The following is a 21410-nucleotide window of genomic DNA, read 5'->3' on the forward strand; positions in this document are numbered from 1 at the left end:
CTACTCTTGACCAGAGCCCTGTTCCCTTCACAGTGCACTACTCTTGACCAGAGCCCTATTCCCTTCATTGACCAGAGCCCTGTTCCCTTCATAGTGCACTACTCTTGACCAGAGCCCTGTTCCCTTCATAGTGCACTACTCTTGACCAGAGCCCTGTTCCCTTCATAGTGCACTACTCTTGACCAGAGCCCTGTTCCCTTCACAGTGCACTACTCTTGACCAGAGCCCTGTTCCCTTCATAGTGCACTACTCTTGACCAGAGCCCTGTTCCCTTCATAGTGCACTACTCTTGACCAGAGCCCTGTTCCCTTCATTGACCAGAGCCCTGTTCCCTTCATAGTGCACTACTCTTGACCAGAGCCCTGTTCCCTTCACAGTGCACTACTCTTGACCAGAGCCCTGTTCCCTTCATTGACCAGAGCCCTGTTCCCTTCATAGTGCACTACTCTTGACCAGAGCCCTGTTCCCTTCATAGTGCACTACTCTTGACCAGAGCCCTATTCCCTTCATAGTGCACTACTCTTGACCAGAGCCCTGTTCCCTTCATAGTGCACTACTCTTGACCAGAGCCCTATTCCCTTCATTGACCAGAGCCCTATTCCCTTCATTGACCAGAGCCCTGTTCCCTTCATAGTGCACTACTCTCAGCCCACCATCTTTCTTTCTTATTGGGTTCATTCAGGAGGGTGCAAACGTTACAGAAATGTTCAGATAGAAATGTATGACACAGAACAGATATGATTGTCTGATATGTGGAAATGGGAATGCTAAATGGTGTCAGGTCTATCTCATTATATTTCCATCTGAACGTTTCATCTCACTGAATAGCAGTGTTGTAATATTCTAATCCATGACTTAGGAGTCAAGGTTTAGGACTTAGGAGTCAAGGTTTAGGACTCAGGAGTCAAGGTTTAGGAGTTAGGAGTCAAGGTTTAGGACTTAGGAGTCAAGGTTTAGGAGTTAGGAGTCAAGGTTTAGTGACTTGACAACAACACTGCGGAATAGTAATCCCCCCCCCCCCCCTCCTCCTCCCTCCCTCTCTGGGAACATTACATGGCCACAGGAGGCATAATGCTGAATAGTAATCCCCCCCCCTCCTCCTCCCTCCCTCTCTCTCTGGGAACATTACATGGCCACAGGAGGCAATATGCTGTTCCTCTCCATCGGTGGCGTCCAGCTCCTCTCAGTGAAGCGGTAGTGTAGGAGGGTGTCGTCCCTGAAGCCAAACTGGTGTGTGAGGTGTTGCAGTATCCCTCCTTGCTGGAGCTGAGCCCCATAGAGCTGGGCTTCCCCCCTGTCCCGGGCCAGACCCACCCTCACCAGCCAGTCCACCAGATCACTGCCCAGGAAAGTGGCCTGAGTCTGGGCCTGGGATGGAGGATAAGTCCCCTGACCAGGTCTCTCCCTGGAGCGCTCCCTCTCCTGAACCGTGTCTCCCTCACACCTGCATATCAAAGGAAGGATTCAGCTACTGTCCCGTTGTTCAGGCTTTCCCCAGAAGCACTAGGGGGTGGAGATATGAAGGAAGAGGAGAAAGGAGAACGGAGAGAGAGAAAAGGAGTGCTAGTGAGGATGAGAGTTCCGTAAGAGAAACAGGAAGTCAAGAAGGTGAAAAGTAGCTACCAGGATTGTGTACCACTCCAAAACCAGAATGCATTACCAGCGAAGACGACTGTGGTAGGTTTAGTCCGTTCACAGAGTGTACAATAATGCATTACCAACAAAGAAAACTGTGGTTGGTTCAGTCCGTTCACAGAGTGTACAATAATGCATTACCAACGAAGAAGACTGTGGTAGGTTCAGTCCGTTCACAGAGTGTACAATAATGCATTACCAACGAAGAAGACTGTGGTAGGTTCAGTCCGTTCACAGAGTGTACAATAATGCATTACCAACGAAGAAGACTGTGGTAGGTTCAGTCCGTTCACAGAGTGTACAATAATGCATTACCAACGAAGAAGACTGTGGTAGGTTCAGTCCGTTCACAGAGTGTACAATAATGCATTACCAACGAAGAAGACTGTGGTAGGTTCAGTCCGTTCACAGAGTGTACAATAATGCATTACCAACGAAGAAGACTGTGGTAGGTTCAGTCCGTTCACAGAGTGTACAATAATGCATTACCAACGAAGAAGACTGTGGTAGGTTCAGTCCGTTCACAGAGTGTACAATAATGCATTACCAACAAAGAAGACTGTGGTAGGTTCAGTCCGTTCACAGAGTGTACAATAATGCATTACCAACGAAGAAGACTGTGGTAGGTTCAGTCCGTTCACAGAGTGTACAATGCAATAATGCATTTTAAAAAACAGGATTAGTGGTAGAAACATGCAAGATATTATCTGGGGTAAAATCCTAGGCCATGCATAGAGAGGATGTTAGTAGGGAACGAGTTCAACTCGTAGGTAACATGCTAGTTTATGGATTACTAGATATGCACACGCAGTAGCATTTAACAGTCAACCCTTTCTGTTTCTATTGTATTTTATTTATTTTTTATCATTTTACTCCCTTTTTCTTCCCATATTTTGTGATATCCAAATTGGTAGTTACAGTCTTGTCCCATCGCTGCAACTCTCGTACGGACTCTGGAGAGGTGAAAGACAACCCTGCCAAGCCGCACTGCTTCTTGACACACTGCTCGCTTAACCCGGAAGCCAGCCGCACCAATGTGTCGGAGGAAACACCGTACAACTGGCGACCGTGTCAGCGTGCACTACGCCCGGCCCGCCACAGGAGTCACTAGAGCACGATGGGACAAGGACATCCCGGGCCGACCAAACCCTCCCCTAACCCGGACGACGCTGGGCCAATTGTGCGCCGCCACATGGGTCTCCCGGTCGCGGCCGGCTGCTACACAGCCTGGGATCGAACCAGGATCTGTAGTGACGCAGCTAGCACTGTGATAGAGTGTCTTACACAGCTGTGACACTCGAGAGACCCAAGTCAACGGTTTTAATATAGATTCAAGAGCTTTGATTCTGCACCAATCAGACGTGTCCTGGGAGTGAAATCATGCTATAAATAAATGATAAATAAATGATAATTAATGTTTATGTTGTGGCCTACCTTCTGATGGGCACTATGTCCTGAACACACTGGTCTTTATGATAGAGGACAAACTGAGTGCAGGTCAGCCTGATCTCCTCTGGAACCACAGAGGGGGGCTCCTCCTCACTCTCCCTGCCCTGCCATAGGCTCACTAACCTGGGGGACAGGACATACACAACACAGGCCCCTTAGAGGGCAGAACAACCACATCTTCTATAGCCACACTACCTGGCTCAGGCAATACAACATACAGGAGGTGCTGATGTTGGGACAATACAACATACAGGAGGAGGTGCTGATGTTGGGGCAATACAACATACAGGAGGAGGTGCTGATGTTGGGACAATACAACATACAGGAGGAGGTGCTGATGTTGGGACAATACAACATACAGGAGGAGGTGCTGATGTTGGGGCAATACAACATACAGGAGGAGGTGCTGGTGTTGGGGCAATACAACATACAGGAGGAGGTGTTGATGTCGGGGCAATACAACATACAGGAGGAGGTGCTGATGTCGGGACAATACAACATACAGGAGGAGGTGCTGATGTCGGGGCAATACAACATACAGGAGGAGGTGCTGATGTCGGGGCAATACAACATACAGGAGGAGGTGCTGATGTCGGGGCAATACAACATACAAGAGGAGGTGCTGATGTCGGGGCAATACAACATACAGGAGGAGGTGCTGATGTCGGGGCAATACAACATACAGGAGGAGGTGCTGATGTCGGGGCAATACAACATACAGGAGGAGGTGCTGATGTCGGGGCAATACAACATACAGGAGGAGGTGCTGATGTCGGGGCAATACAACATACAGGAGGAGGTGCTGATGTCGGGGCAATACAACATACAGGAGGAGGTGCTGATGTCGGGACAATACAACATACAGGAGGAGGTGCTGATGTCGGGACAATACAACATACAGGAGGAGGTGCTGATGTCGGGACAATACAACATACAGGAGGAGGTGCTGATGTCGGGACAATACAACATACAGGAGGAGGTGCTGATGTCGGGACAATACAACATACAGGAGGAGGTGCTGATGTCGGGACAATACAACATACAGGAGGAGGTGCTGATGTCGGGACAATACAACATACAGGAGGAGGTGCTGATGTCGGGACAATACAACATACAGGAGGAGGTGCTGATGTCGGGACAATACAACATACAGGAGGATGTGCTGATGTCGGGACAATACAACATACAGGAGGAGGTGCTGATGTCGGGACAATACAACATACAGGAGGAGGTGCTGATGTCGGGACAATACAACATACAGGAGGAGGTGCTGATGTCGGGACAATACAACATACAGGAGGAGGTGCTGATGTCGGGACAATACAACATACAGGAGGAGGTGCTGATGTCGGGACAATACAACATACAGGAGGAGGTGCTGATGTCGGGACAATACAACATACAGGAGGAGGTGCTGATGTCGGGACAATACAACATACAGGAGGAGGTGCTGATGTCGGGACAATACAACATACAGGAGGAGGTGCTGATGTCGGGACAATACAACATACAGGAGGAGGTGCTGATGTCGGGACAATACAACATACAGGAGGAGGTGCTGATGTCGGGACAATACAACATACAGGAGGAGGTGCTGATGTCGGGACAATACAACATACAGGAGGAGGTGCTGATGTCGGGACAATACAACATACAGGAGGAGGTGCTGATGTCGGGACAATACAACATACAGGAGGAGGTGCTGATGTCGGGACAATACAACATACAGGAGGAGGTGCTGATGTCGGGACAATACAACATACAGGAGGAGGTGCTGATGTCGGGACAATACAACATACAGGAGGAGGTGCTGATGTCGGGACAATACAACATACAGGAGGAGGTGCTGATGTCGGGACAATACAACATACAGGAGGAGGTGCTGATGTCGGGGCAATACAACATACAGGAGGAGGTGCTGATGTCGGGACAATACAACATACAGGAGGAGGTGCTGATGTCGGGACAATACAACATACAGGAGGAGGTGCTGATGTCGGGACAATACAACATACAGGAGGAGGTGCTGATGTCGGGGCAATACAACATACAGGAGGAGGTACTGATGTCGGGACAATACAACATACAGGAGGAGGTGCTGATGTTGGGACAATACAACATACAGGAGGAGGTGCTGATGTTGGGACAATACAACATACCGGAGGAGGTGCTGATGTCGGGACAATACAACATACAGGAGGAGGTGCTGATGTCGGGACAATACAACATACAGGAGGAGGTGCTGATGTCGGGACAATACAACATACAGGAGGAGGTGCTGATGTCGGGACAATACAACATACAGGAGGAGGTGCTGATGTCGGGACAATACAACATACAGGAGGAGGTGCTGATGTCGGGACAATACAACATACAGGAGGAGGTGCTGATGTCGGGACAATACAACATACAGGAGGAGGTGCTGATGTCGGGACAATACAACATACAGGAGGAGGTACTGATGTCGGGACAATACAACATACAGGAGGAGGTGCTGATGTCGGGACAATACAACATACAGGAGGAGGTGCTGATGTCGGGACAATACAACGATGCTCTCTGAAGTAAGTACCTAGTTCCTAGCTCACCTCTTCTTGAATGGCAGAATGATGAGATGCCTGTCCAGGCCAAAGATACCAAACGAAATGAAGCCCTGAGAAACATGAGAGGTAAAGTAAGCAACAGTAAAATCCCTTTCTATACTCATGATCTAATAGACAGGAGAGCGTACCTGTCCATAGTTGGCCACAGCACAGAAGAACTGCAGCTCCAGGTACAGTCTACCAGGGTCCTGGTTGAACAACCACCATAGACAACTGGACAGGTTCTGAAAGACATGCGAGAGGGGGAATGAAAAGCGCACACTTCAGAGTTAACAAGTTGCCGATTCAGGGAAGAGGTTCGAGATTGGAGTGAACTAGTGCACACTTCAGGGACAAGGGTAGGTAGAGAAAGGGGACATGGCCAAGCAATAAAATAATAGAACAGTAGAACAGAATTGAACAGAACAGAATTGAACAGAACATAATTGAATTGAACAGAGCAGAACAGAATAGAGTAGAACAGAATAGAACAGAATAGAGTAGAGTAGAACAGAATAGAGTAGAGTAGAACAGAATAGAGTAGAACAGAATAGAATAGAGTAGAACAGAATAGAACAGAGTAGAACAGAATAGAACAGAATAGAGTAGAGTAGAACAGAATAGAGTAGAGTAGAACAGAATAGAGTAGAGTAGAACAGAATAGAACAGAGTAGAACAGAATAGAACAGAATAGAGTAGAGTAGAACAGAATAGAGTAGAGTAGAACAGAATAGAGTAGAACAGAATAGAATAGAGTAGAACAGAATAGAACAGAGTAGAACAGAATAGAACAGAATAGAGTAGAGTAGAACAGAATAGAGTAGAGTAGAACAGAATAGAGTAGAGTAGAACAGAATAGAACAGAGTAGAACAGAATAGAACAGAATAGAGTAGAGTAGAACAGAATAGAGTAGAGTAGAACAGAATAGAGTAGAACAGAATAGAATAGAGTAGAACAGAATAGAACAGAATAGAACAGAATAGAACAGAGTAGAACAGAATAGAACAGAATAGAGTAGAGTAGAACAGAATAGAGTAGAGTAGAACAGAATAGAATAGAGTAGAACAGAATAGAACAGAATAGAGTAGAGTAGAACAGAATAGAGTAGAGTAGAACAGAATAGAGTAGAACGGAATAGAACAGAGCAGAACAGAATAGAGTAGAACAGAATAGAATAGAGTAGAACAGAATAGAACAGAGTAGAACAGAATAGAACAGAATAGAGTAGAGTAGAACAGAATAGAGTAGAGTAGAACAGAATAGAGTAGAACAGAATAGAATAGAGTAGAACAGAATAGAACAGAGTAGAACAGAATAGAACAGAATAGAGTAGAGTAGAACAGAATAGAGTAGAGTAGAACAGAATAGAATAGAGTAGAACAGAATAGAACAGAATAGAGTAGAGTAGAACAGAATAGAGTAGAGTAGAACAGAATAGAGTAGAACGGAATAGAACAGAGCAGAACAGAATAGAGTAGAACAGAATAGAACAGAATAGAGTAGAGTAGAACAGAATAGAGTAGAGTAGAACAGAATAGAGTAGAACGGAATAGAACAGAGCAGAACAGAATAGAGTAGAACAGAATAGAACAGAGTAGAGTATAATATAACAGAATAGAGTAGAACAGAATAGAATAGAGTAGAACAGAATAGAACATAGAGTAGAACAGAATAGAACATAGAGTAGAACAGAATAGAACAGAGCAGAGTAGAACAGAATAGAGTAGAGTAGAACAGAATAGAGTAGAGTAGAACAGAATAGAGTAGAACGGAATAGAACAGAGCAGAACAGAATAGAGTAGAACAGAATAGAACAGAGTAGAGTATAATATAACAGAATAGAGTAGAACAGAATAGAACAGAATAGAGTTGAACAGAGCAGAACAGAATAGAGTTGAACAGAACTGTAGATAACACTCACAGCCAGCAGGGAAACTATGAGGAGTAGACACAACAGGACGTGTCTGACCAGCTGTCTGTCATCCTGGACTGGTGGACTACACTGCTGCTGCTGGGTTTCACACAGCGCCCCACACTGGCCTGGAGGGTACAGTACAACAAGTCAACAGGGTTGTATTCATTATTGCACACCGTAGCAAAACGTTTTGCAACAGCATCACAGTCAACACAAGCCACAGTGGACACAACAGGTCAGCACGGCCCGAGGTATCAGCCCATAAACCTAGAACACAACGTTGTGTTCCTGTACCTGTTAGAGATGTGGGAGTGTCGTTCCTGGTGGCGCCGTTGATCATGTCGGGCACGGGCTGTGTACAGCTACAACAGTCTGGGTGGAACACAACAACAACACACAGACACAGTTCTGAGTTATATCAAGCTACTCATGGTTTTTAACAATATGTTTAGGTTGGCAATTTAAGGTTTTACATACGAAGTTCAACACAAAATCCCCAGTAAACCAATGCACCCAAGTTTACAGAACTAGAAAAAACAATAATGTGTCTAGTGAGCTACCACTGTTGTTGCTGGTCTCTGGTGCTGAGGGCTCCTCCTGGTGTCCAGGGGGCCTCAGGTCCTCTATAGTACCGGTGTTGGAGGCTCTCTCCAGGGCTTGGCAGTTCTGGTCCTCCTGGCGTCCAGGGGGCCTCATGTCCTCTATAGTACCTGTGTTGGAGGCTCTCTCCAGGGCTTGGCAGTTCTGGTCCTCCTGGCGTCCAGGGGGCCTCATGTCCTCTATAGTACCTGTGTTGGAGGCTCTCTCCAGGGCTTGGCAGTTCTGGTCCTCCTGGTGTCCAGGGGGCCTCATGTCCTCTATAGTACCTGTGTTGGAGGCTCTCTCCAGGACTTGGTAGTTCTGGTTCTCCTTGGTGCCCTGGCTGAGACCCATCAGAGAGAAACCACCTACCAAGATGCTGCAGGAAACTACTACTGCAGTACTGATGATCTGAGAGAGGGGAAAGAGAGAGAGAGGTAAACCTTTAGGACTGGCTCCAGATCTATGTGATGTGTAAAACCTTTAGGACTGGCTCCAGATCTATGTGATGTGTAAAACCTTTAGGACTGGCTCCAGATCTATGTGATGTGTAAAACCTTTAGGACTGGCTCCAGATCTATGTGATGTGTAAAACCTTTAGGACTGGCTCCAGATCTATGTGATATGTAAAACCTTTAGGACTGGCTCCAGATCTATGTGATGTGTAAAACCTTTAGGACTGGCTCCAGATCTATGTAATGTGTAAAACCTTTAGGACTGGCTCCAGATCTATGTGATGTGATGTGCAAAACCTTTAGGACTGGCTCCAGATCTATGTGATCTGTAAAGTGTAGTCAACTCAGGGAGAACTATACAGTGGATCTGTATTCCAGTAAACTAAAATCACAGGTGGCCCCTTTCCTGAGTCCTGCCATAGAGGAAGGCAGAGTCTATAGTATCAGGCAGCCTCTCACCTGAGCCCTGCCATAGAGGAAGGCAGAGTCTATAGTATCAGGCATCCTCTCACCTGATCCCTGCCATAGAGGAAGACAGAGTCTATAGTATCAGGCATCCTCTCACCTGATCCCTGCCATAGAGGAAGACAAAGTCTACAGTATCAGGCATCCTCTCACCTGAGCCCTGCCATAGAGGAAGGCAGAGTCTATAGTATCAGGCATCCTCTCACCTGAGCCCTGCCATAGAAGAAGGCAGAGTCTATAGTATCAGGCATCCTCTCACCTGAGCCCTGCCATAGAAGAAGGCAGAGTCTATAGTATCAGGCATTCTCTCACCTGAGCCCTGCCATAGAAGAAGGCAGAGTCTATAGTATCAGGCATCCTCTCACCTGAGCCCTGCCATAGAATAAGGCAGAGTCTATAGTATCAGGCATCCTCTCACCTGAGCCCTGCCATAGAAGAAGGCAGAGTCTATAGTATCAGGCATCCTCTCTCCTGCCAGGAGCAGACCTCCAAGGATGAGGAACGGTATGCTGTGGAAGAGAACAACACTGTAAGGTTAAGTTTGAGGAACACAAACATACAATAAATACACTGTTTCACACACACACACACACACACACACACACACACACACACACACACACACACACACACACACACACACACACACACACACACACACACACACACACGACGTACCCCCAGCCAAAGACCATGAAGACCCAAGGTGGAATCCTCAGCAAATTGTCCTTCTTGGTCAGAACCAAAGAGAGAGGAATGAGACCTATAGTAAGACCCAGACAGAACCAACTCAGGGTTATTCCACAGATACAGTACAACATATCCAGTCCAGACACTCACGCGGTACATACCAGTCCAGACACGCACACACACGGTACATACCAGTCCAGACACGCACGCGGTACATACCAGTCCAGACACACACGCGGTACATACCAGTCCAGACACGCACGCGGTACATACCAGTCCAGACACTCACGCGGTACACACAAGTCCAGACACACACACGGTACATACCAGTCCAGACACACACACGGTACATACCAGTCCAGACACACACACGGTACATACCAGTCCAGACACGCACACACACGGTACATACCAGTCCAGACACGCGGTACATACCAGTCCAGACACGCACACACGCGGTACATACCAGTCCAGACACGCGGTACATACCAGTCCAGACACTCACGGTACACACAAGTCCAGACACACACACGCGGTACATACCGGTCCAGACACACACACACACACGCGGTACAAACCGGTCCAGACACACACACACACACACGCGGTACATACCGGTCCAGACACACACACACGCGGTACAAACCGGTCCAGACACACACACACGCGGTACATACCGGTCCAGACACGCGGTACATACCAGTCCAGACACGCGGTACATACCAGTCCAGACATGCGGTACATACCAGTCCAGACACGCGGTACATACCAGTCCAGACACGCGGTACATACCAGTCCAGACACGCGGTACATACCAGTCCAGACACGCGGTACATACCAGTCCAGACACGCGGTACATACCAGTCCAGACACGCGGTACATACCAGTCCAGACACGCGGTACATACCAGTCCAGACACACACACACACGGGGTAAACACACCAGTCCAGACACGCGGTACACACCAGTCCAGACACGCGGTACATACCAGTCCAGACACGCGGTACATACCAGTCCAGACACGCAGTACATACCAGTCCAGACACGCGGTACATACCAGTCCAGACACGCGGTACATACCAGTCCAGACACGCGGTACATACCAGTCCAGACACGCGGTACATACAAGTCCAGACACGCGGTACATACCAGTCCAGACACACACACACACGGGGTAAACACACCAGTCCAGACACGCGGTACACACCAGTCCAGACACGCGGTACATACCAGTCCAGACACGCGGTACATACCAGTCCAGACACGCAGTACATACCAGTCCAGACACGCGGTACATACCAGTCCAGACACGCGGTACATACCAGTCCAGACACGCGGTACATACCAGTCCAGACACGCGGTACATACAAGTCCAGACACGCGGTACATACCAGTCCAGACACGCGGTACATACCAGTCCAGACACGCGGTACATACCAGTCCAGACACGCGGTACATACAATTCCAGACACGCGGTACATACCAGTCCAGACACGCGGTACATACCAGTCCAGACACACACACACACACACACGCGGTACATACCAGTCCAGACACACGGTACATACCAGTCCAGACACACACACACACACACACACGCGGTACATACCAGTCCAGACACGCGGTACATACCAGTCCAGACACACACACACACGCGGTACATACCAGTCCAGACACACGGTACATACCAGTCCACACACACACACAAGCGGTACATGCCAGTCCCGACACGCGGTACATGCCAGTCCCGACACACGGTACATACCAGTCCAGACACACACATACATACCAGTCCAGACACATGGTACATACCAGTCCAGACACACGGTACATACCAGTCCAGACATATGTGCTGTAGAGTGACCCATAGAGCAGTGTGAATGTCAACACCTGTCCCAAGATGTCCTCCTGCTTCACTACGAAGTTCCACAGGATCATCCCGACACACACTAGGAACTACAGGGACAAGGAGAGACACATTACTATATATCACTTGTGTACAGTTGAAGTCGGAAGTTTACATACATTTAAAAACTCTGTTTCACAATTCCTGACATTTAATCCTAATAAAAATTCCCTGTCTAAGGTCAGTTAGGATCACCACTATTTTAAGAATGTGAAATGTCAGAATAATAGTAGAGAGAATGATTTATTTCAGTTTTAATTTATTTCATCACATCCCCAGTGGGTCAGAAGTTTACATACACTCAATTAGTATTTGGTAACATTACCTTTAAGTTGTTTCACTTGGGTCAAATGTTTTGGGTAGGATTGAGGTCAGGGCTTTGTGATGGCCACTCCAATCCCTTGACTTTGTTGTCCTTAAGCCATTTTGCCACAACTTTGGAAGTATGCTTGGGGGTCATTGTCCATTTGAAAGACCAATTTGTGACCAAGCTTTAACTTCCTGACTGATGTCTTGAGATGTTGCTTCAATATATCCACATAATTTGCTTTCCTCATGATGCCATCTATTTTGTGAAGTGCACCAGTCCCTCCTGCAGCAAAGCGCCCCACAACATGATGCTGCCACCACCGTGCTTCATGGTTGGGATGGTGTTCTTCAGCTTGCAAGCCTCCCCTTTTTCCTTCAAACATAACAATGGCCAAACAGTTCTATTTTTGTTTCATCAGACCAGAGGACATTTCTCCAAAAAGTACGATCTTTGCCCCCGTGTGCAGTTGCAAACTGTAGTCTGGCTTTTTATGGCCGTTTTGGAGCAGTGGCTTCTTCCTTGCTGAGCAGCCTTTCAGGTTATGTCGATATAGGACTCGTTTCACTGTGGATATAGATACCTTTGTACTTGTTTCCTGAACGTGGTACTTTCAGGTGTTTGGAAATTGCTCCCAAGGATGAACCAGACTTGTGGAGGTCTACAATTGTTTTTCTGAGGTCTTGGCTGATTTTTGGGGGATTTTCCCATGATGTCAGGCAAAGAGACACTGAGTTGGAAGGTAGGCCTTGAAATACATCTACAGGTAAACCTCCAATTGACTCAAATAATGTAAATTAGCCTATCAGAAGCTTCTAAAGCCATGACAATTTTCTGGAATTTTCCAAGCTCTTTAAAGGCACAGTCAACTTACTGTATGTAAACTTCTGACCCACTGGAATTGTGATACAGTGATATATAAGTTAAATAATCTGTCTGTAAACAATTGTTGGAAAAATTACTTGTGTCATGCACAAAGTAGATGTCCTAACCGACTTGCCAAAACTATAGTTTGTTAACAAGAAATTTGTGGTTGAAAAACGACTTTTAATGACTCCAACCTAAGTGTATGTAAACTTCCGACTTCAACTGTACAGAATATAGAAAACATTATGTACAGTGCCTTCATAAAGTATTCAGACCCCTTAACCTTTTCCACATTTTGTTAAGTTAGACTTATTCTAAAATGCATTCAATACAATTTTTTCCTAATATCGACACACAACAGGTTTTTAGAAATGTTTGCACATTTTATTACAAATAAACTGAAATATCTTATTTACATAGGTATTCAGACCTTTTGCTATGAGACTGGAAATTGAGCTCAGGTGCATCTTGTTAACATTGATCATCCTAGAGATGTTTCTACAACTTGATTGGAGTCCACCTGTGGTAAATTCAATTGATTGGACATGATTTGGAAAGGCACACACACACCTGTCTATATAAAGGTCCCACTGTTGACAGTGCATGTTGGAGCTAAAACCAAGCCTTGAGGTCGAAGGAATTATCAATGGAGCTCAGATAGGATTGTGCCGAAGCACAGATCTGGGGAAGGGTACCAAAAAATGTCTGCAGCATTGAAGGGCCCCAAGAACACAGTGGCCTCCATCATTCTTAAATGGAAGAAGTTTGGAACCACCAAGACTCTTCCTAGAGCTGGCTGCTCAGTCAAACTGAGCAATCGGGGGAGAAGGGCCTTGGTCAGGGAGGTGACCAAGAACCCGAAGGTCACTATGACAGCGCTCCAGAGTTCCTCTGTGGAGGTGGGAGACCCTTCCAGAAGGACAACCATCTCTGCAACACTCCACCAATCAGGACTTTATGGTAGAGTGGCCAGACGGAAGGCACTTCTCAGTAAAAGGCACATGACAGCTCGCTTGGAGTTTGCCAAAAGGCACATAAAGATTCTCAGACCATGAGAAACAAGATTCTCTGGTCTGATGAAACCAGATTGAACACTTTGGCCTGAATGTCAAGCATCATCATCTGGAGGAAACCTGGCATCATCCCTACGGTGAAGCGTGGTGGTGGTAGCATCATGTCTCGAGGAAACCTGGCACCATCCCTACGGTGAAGCGTGGTGGTGGTAGCATCATGTCTGGAGGAAACCTGGCACCATCCCTACGGTGAAGCATGGTGGTGGTAGCATCACATCTGGAGGAAACCTGGCACCATCCCTACGGTAAAGCGTGGTGGTGGTAGCATCACATCTGGAGGAAACCTGGCACCATCCCTACAGTGAAGAGTGGTGGTGGCAGCATCATGTCTGGAGGAAACCTGGCACCATCCCTACGGTGAAGTGTGGTGGTGGTAGCATCATGTCTGGAGGAAACCTGGCCCCATCCCTACGGTGAAGCATGGTGGTGGTAGCATCATGTCTGGAGGAAACCTGGCCCCATCCCTACGGTGAAGCATGGTGGTGGTAGTATCAGGCTGTGGGGATGTTTTTCAGTGGCAGCAGCTGAGAGACTAGTCAGGATCGAAGGAAAGATGAACGGCGCAAAGCACAGAGAGATCCATGATGGAAACCTGCTCCAGAGCGCTCAGGACCTCAGACTGGGGGCGAAGGTTCACCTTCCAACAGGACAACAACCCTAAGCACACAGACAAGACAATGCAGGAGTGGCTTCGGGGCAAGCCTCTGAATGTCATTGAATGGCCCAGCCAGAGCCCGGACTTGAACCCGATCTAACATCTCTGGGGAATCCTGAAAATAGCTGTGGTACGATGCTCCCCATCCAACCTGACAGAGCTTGAGAGGATCTGCAGGGAAGAATGGGAGAAACTCCCCAAATACAGGTGTGCCATGTTTGTAGCGTCATCCCCAGAAGACTCAAGGCTGTAATCGCTGCCAAAGGTGCTTCAACAAAGAACTGAATAAAGAGTCTGAATACTTATGGAAATGTGATATTTGCGTTTGAGTTTTTTTTCTAAAAACGTCTTCTTTTTTAAACAGTTTTTGCTTTGTCATTATGGGGTATTGTGATGTCATTATGGGGTATTGTGATGTCATTATGGGGTATTGTGATGTCATTATGGGGTATTGTGTGTAGATTGATGAGGCAAAAACATTTTTCATCCATTTTAGTATAAGGTTGTAACATAACAAAATGTGAAACAAGTCAAGGGGTCTGAATACTTTCAGAATGTACTGTATATGAAGGACATATGTAATAACCCTTTCAGAATGTACTGTATATGAAGGACATGTAATAACCCTTTCAGAATGTACTGTATATGAAGGATATATGTAATAACCCTTTCAGAATGTACTGTATATGAAGGATATATGTAATAACCCTTTCAGAATGTACTGTATATGAAGGATATATATAATAACCCTTTCAGAATGTACTGTATATGAAGGATATATGTAATAACCCTTTCAGAATGTACTGTATATGAAGGACATATATAATAACCCTTTCAGAATGTCCTGTATATGAAGGATATATATAATAACCCTTTCAGAATGTCCTGTATATGAAGGATATATATAATAACCCTTTCAGAATGTACTGTATATGAAGGATATATATAATAACCCTTTCAGAATGTCCTGTATATGAAGGATATATATAATAACCCTTTCAGAATGTCCTGTATATGAAGGATATATGTAATAACCCTTTCAGAATGTACTGTATATGAAGGATATATATAATAACCCTTTCAGAATGTACTGTATATGAAGGATATATATAATAACCCTTTCAGAATGTCCTGTATAGGAAGGATATATGTAATAACCCTTTCAGAATGTACTGTATATGAAGGACATGTAATAACCCTTTCAGAATGTCCTGTATATGAAGGATATATGTAATAACCCTTTCAGAATGTACTGTATATGAAGGATATATGTAATAACCCTTTCAAAATGTATTGTATATGAAGGATATATATAATAACCCTTTCAGAATGTCCTGTATATGAAGGATATATATAATAACCCTTTCAGAATGTACTGTATATGAAGGATATATGTAATAACCCTTTCAGAATGTATTGTATATGAAGGACATGTAATAACCCTTTCAGAATGTACTGTATATGAAGGGTATATATAATAACCCTTTCAGAATGTCCTGTATAGGAAGGATATATATAATAACCCTTTCAGAATGTATTGTATATGAAGGACATGTAATAACCCTTTCAGAATGTATTGTATATGAAGGATATATGTAATAACCCTTTCAGAATGTATTGTATATGAAGGACATATGTAATAACCCTTTCAGAATGTCCTGTATATGAAGGATATATATAATAACCCTTTCAGAATGTACTGTATATGAAGGATATATATGTAATAACCCTTTCAGAATGTACTGTATATGAAGGATATATATATAATAACCCTTTCAGAATGTACTGTATATGAAGGATATATATAATAACCCTTTCAGAATGTATTGTATATGAAGGACATGTAATAACCCTTTCAGAATGTACTGTATATGAAGGATATATATAATAACCCTTTCAGAATGTATTGTATATGAAGGACATATGTAATAACCCTTTCAGAATGTACTGTATATGAAGGATATATATAATAACCCTTTCAGAATGTACTGTATATGAAGGATATATATGTAATAACCCTTTCAGAATGTACTGTATATGAAGGATATATATAATAACCCTTTCAGAATGTACTGTATATGAAGGATATATATAATAACCCTTTCAGAATGTACTGTATATGAAGGATATATATATAATAACCCTTTCAGAATGTACTGTATATGAAGGACATGTAATAACCCTTTCAGAATGTATTGTATATGAAGGACATGTAATAACCCTTTCAGAATGTCCTGTATATGAAGGATATATATAATAACCCTTTCAGAATGTACTGTATATGAAGGATATATATATAATAACCCTTTCAGAATGTACTGTATATGAAGGACATGTAATAACCCTTTCAGAATGTACTGTATATGAAGGATATATATAATAACCCTTTCAGAATGTACTGTATATGAAGGACATGTAATAACCCTTTCAGAATGTATTGTATATGAAGGACATGTAATAACCCTTTCAGAATGTATTGTATATGAAGGATATATATAATAACCCTTTCAGAATGTATTGTATATGAAGGATATATATAATAACCCTTTCAGAATGTACTGTATATGAAGGATATATATAATAACCCTTTCAGAATGTACTGTATATGAAGGATATATATAATAACCCTTTCAGAATGTATTGTATATGAAGGACATATGTAATAACCCTTTCAGAATGTACTGTATATGAAGGATATATATAATAACCCTTTCAGAATGTACTGTATATGAAGGATATATATAATAACCCTTTCAGAATGTATTGTATATGAAGGATATATATAATAACCCTTTCAGAATGTATTGTATATGAAGGATATATATAATAACCCTTTCAGAATGTACTGTATATGAAGGATATATATAATAACCCTTTCAGAATGTATTGTATATGAAGGACATATGTAATAACCCTTTCAGAATGTCCTGTATATGAAGGATATATATGTAATAACCCTTTCAGAATGTACTGTATATGAAGGATATATATAATAACCCTTTCAGAATGTACTGTATATGAAGGATATATATAATAACCCTTTCAGAATGTACTGTATATGAAGGATATATATATAATAACCCTTTCAGAATGTACTGTATATGAAGGATATATATATAATAACCCTTTCAGAATGTACTGTATATGAAGGATATATGTAATAACCCTTTCAGAATGTATTGTATATGAAGGACATGTAATAACCCTTTCAGAATGTATTGTATATGAAGGATATATATAATAACCCTTTCAGAATGTATTGTATATGAAGGACATGTAATAACCCTTTCAGAATGTACTGTATATGAAGGATATATATAATAACCCTTTCAGGATGTATTGTATATGAAGGATATATGTAATAACCCTTTCAGAATGTACTGTATATGAAGGATATATATAACCCTTTCAGAATGTATTGTATACGAAGGACATATATAATAACCCTTTCAGAATGTACTGTATATGAAGGATATATGTAATAACCCTTTCAGAATGTCCTGTATATGAAGGATATATGTAATAACCCTTTCAGAATGTACTGTATATGAAGGATATATGTAATAACCCTTTCAGAATGTACTGTATATGAAGGATATATATAATAACCCTTTCAGAATGTACTGTATATGAAGGATATATATAATAACCCTTTCAGAATGTACTGTATATGAAGGGTATATATAATAACCCTTTCAGAATGTCCTGTATAGGAAGGATATATGTAATAACCCTTTCAGAATGTATTGTATATGAAGGACATGTAATAACCCTTTCAGAATGTACTGTATATGAAGGATATATATAATAACCCTTTCAGAATGTACTGTATATGAAGGACATGTAATAACCCTTTCAGAATGTATTGTATATGAAGGATATATATAATAACCCTTTCAGAATGTATTGTATATGAAGGACATGTAATAACCCTTTCAGAATGTATTGTATATGAAGGATATATATAATAACCCTTTCAGAATGTATTGTATATGAAGGACATGTAATAACCCTTTCAGAATGTCCTGTATATGAAGGATATATATAATAACCCTTTCAGGATGTATTGTATATGAAGGATATATATAATAACCCTTTCAGAATGTCCTGTATATGAAGGATATATATAATAACCCTTTCAGAATGTATTGTATATGAAGGACATGTAATAACCCTTTCAGAATGTCCTGTATATGAAGGATATATATAATAACCCTTTCAGGATGTATTGTATATGAAGGATATATATAATAACCCTTTCAGAATGTCCTGTATAGGAAGGATATATGTAATAACCCTTTCAGAATGTATTGTATATGAAGGATATATATATAATAACCCTTTCAGAATGTACTGTATATGAAGGATATATATATAATAACCCTTTCAGAATGTCCTGTATATGAAGGATATATATATATAATAACCCTTTCAGAATGTACTGTATATGAAGGATATATATATAATAACCCTTTCAGAATGTACTGTATATGAAGGATATATATAATAACCCTTTCAGAATGTATTGTATATGAAGGACATGTAATAACCCTTTCAGAATGTACTGTATATGAAGGATATATGTAATAACCCTTTCAGAATGTACTGTATATGAAGGATATATGTAATAACCCTTTCAGAATGTATTGTATATGAAGGATATATATAATAACCCTTTCAGAATGTACTGTATATGAAGGATATATGTAATAACCCTTTCAGAATGTACTGTATATGAAGGATATATATAATAACCCTTTCAGAATGTCCTGTATATGAAGGATATATATAATAACCCTTTCAGAATGTATTGTATATGAAGGATATATGTAATAACCCTTTCAGAATGTCCTGTATATGAAGGATATATGTAATAACCCTTTCAGAATGTACTGTATATGAAGGATATATATAATAACCCTTTCAGAATGTACTGTATATGAAGGATATATATAATAACCCTTTCAGAATGTACTGTATATGAAGGACATGTAATAACCCTTTCAGAATGTCCTGTATATGAAGGATATATATAATAACCCTTTCAGAATGTACTGTATATGAAGGACATGTAATAACCCTTTCAGAATGTACTGTATATGAAGGATATATGTAATAACCCTTTCAGAATGTACTGTATATGAAGGATATATATAATAACCCTTTCAGAATGTCCTGTATATGAAGGATATATGTAATAACCCTTTCAGAATGTACGGTATATGAAGGATATATATGTAATAACCCTTTCAGAATGTACTGTATATGAAGGATATATGTAATAACCCTTTCAGAATGTACTGTATATGAAGGATATATATGTAATAACCTGTGCCAGGAAGAGGTTCATAGAAAACATGTGTGGGAGCCTCTTGAACTTCTTACTGAGGAGAATGACAGCGATGGTCCACACCTACAAACACAAACACGATGTGTTTCAGTGTATCCAGTGTTTAAATACAGCTCAAACCCACTCAAGTTGTCAAAAGTCTTTGCAGAGTAGATTAGAATTTTAAAAAGCCATTGGTATGAATCCTCTATCATTAAAGCTGCATTCTACACCATGGATATAGTAAGCCCTGATGAACACCATGGATATAGCAAGCCCTGATCAACACCATGGATACAGCAAGCCCTGACCAACACCATGGATACAGTAAGCCCTGATAAACACCATGAAGACAGTAAGCCCTGATGAACACCATGGATACAGTAAGCCCTGATGAACACCATGGATACAGCAAGCCCTGACCAACACCATGGATACAGTAAGCCCTGATCAACACCATGGATACAGTAAGCCCTGATAAACACCATGGATACAGCAAGCCCTGATGAACACCATGGATATAGCAAGCCCTGATGAACACCATGGATATAGCAAGCCCTGATCAACACCATGGATATAGCAAGCCCTGATCAACACCATGGAGTCAGCAAGCCCTGACCAACACCATGGAGACAGTAAGCCCTGATAAACACCATGGAGACAGTAAGCCCTGATGAACACCATGGATACAGTAAGCCCTGATGAACACCATGGATACAGCAAGCCCTGACCAACACCATGGATACAGTAAGCCCTGATAAACACCATGGATACAGTAAGCCCTGATAAACACCATGGATACAGCAAGCCCTGACCAACACCATGGATACAGCAAGCCCTGACCAACACCATGGATACAGCAAGCCCTGACCAACACCATGGATACAGCAAGCCCTGACCAACACCATGGATACAGTAAGCCCTGATGAACACCATGGATACAGCAAGCCCTGATGAACACCATGGATACAGCAAGCCCTGATCAACACCATGGATACAGTAAGCCCTGATCAACACCATGGATACAGTAAGCCCTGATCAACACCATGGATACAGTAAGCCCTGATAAACACCATGGATACAGTAAGCCCTGATAAACACCATGGATACAGTAAGCCCTGATAAACACCATGGATACAGTAAGCCCTGACCAACACCATGGATACAGTAAGCCCTGACCAACACCATGGAGTCAGCAAGCCCTGACCAACACCATGGAGTCGGTAAGCCCTGATAAACACCATGGATACAGCAAGCCCTGATCAACACCATGGATACAGCAAGCCCTGATAAACACCATGGATACAGCAAGCCCTGATCAACACCATGGATACAGCAAGCCCTGATCAACACCATGGATACAGCAAGCCCTGACCAACACCATGGATACAGTAAGCACTGATCAACACCATGGATACAGTAAGCCCTGATAAACACCATGGATACAGTAAGCCCTGATAAACACCATGGATACAGCAAGCCCTGATCAACACCATGGATAC

The 21410-nt window shown here is 42.9% G+C and overlaps 1 protein-coding gene across 7 annotated transcripts in view; it reads right to left on the reverse strand.

Moving 5' to 3' along the window:
• Window positions 1–584: 584 nt before the first annotated feature.
• LOC110496972 (integral membrane protein GPR155) overlaps window positions 585–21410 on the reverse strand; it is a 30981-nt gene continuing 10155 nt past the window's right edge. For 2 of the 7 annotated variants that reach the window (XM_036951509.1, XM_036951506.1), the window contains exons 6-16: window positions 19909–19992; window positions 11607–11727; window positions 9760–9844; window positions 9500–9590; window positions 8143–8572; window positions 7877–7954; window positions 7589–7707; window positions 5816–5911; window positions 5673–5737; window positions 3070–3207; window positions 585–1444 (exon numbers count right to left, since the gene is read on the reverse strand). In XM_036951509.1, the coding sequence (XP_036807404.1) occupies window positions 1126–1444; window positions 3070–3207; window positions 5673–5737; window positions 5816–5911; window positions 7589–7707; window positions 7877–7954; window positions 8143–8572; window positions 9500–9590; window positions 9760–9844; window positions 11607–11727; window positions 19909–19992 (1626 nt within the window). In that variant the 3' untranslated portion in view covers window positions 585–1125. Of the gene's footprint in view, window positions 1504–3069; window positions 3208–5656; window positions 5738–5815; window positions 5912–7588; window positions 7708–7876; window positions 7955–8142; window positions 8573–9499; window positions 9591–9759; window positions 9845–11606; window positions 11728–19908; window positions 19993–21410 lie in introns of those variants that run through there. The other 5 variants (XM_036951510.1, XM_036951507.1, XM_036951511.1 and 2 more) reach the window with 5 other exon arrangements.

The sequence above is a fragment of the Oncorhynchus mykiss genome, chromosome 18 (genome assembly GCF_013265735.2).
Source record: "Oncorhynchus mykiss isolate Arlee chromosome 18, USDA_OmykA_1.1, whole genome shotgun sequence".
Lineage (NCBI taxonomy): Eukaryota > Metazoa > Chordata > Actinopteri > Salmoniformes > Salmonidae > Oncorhynchus > Oncorhynchus mykiss.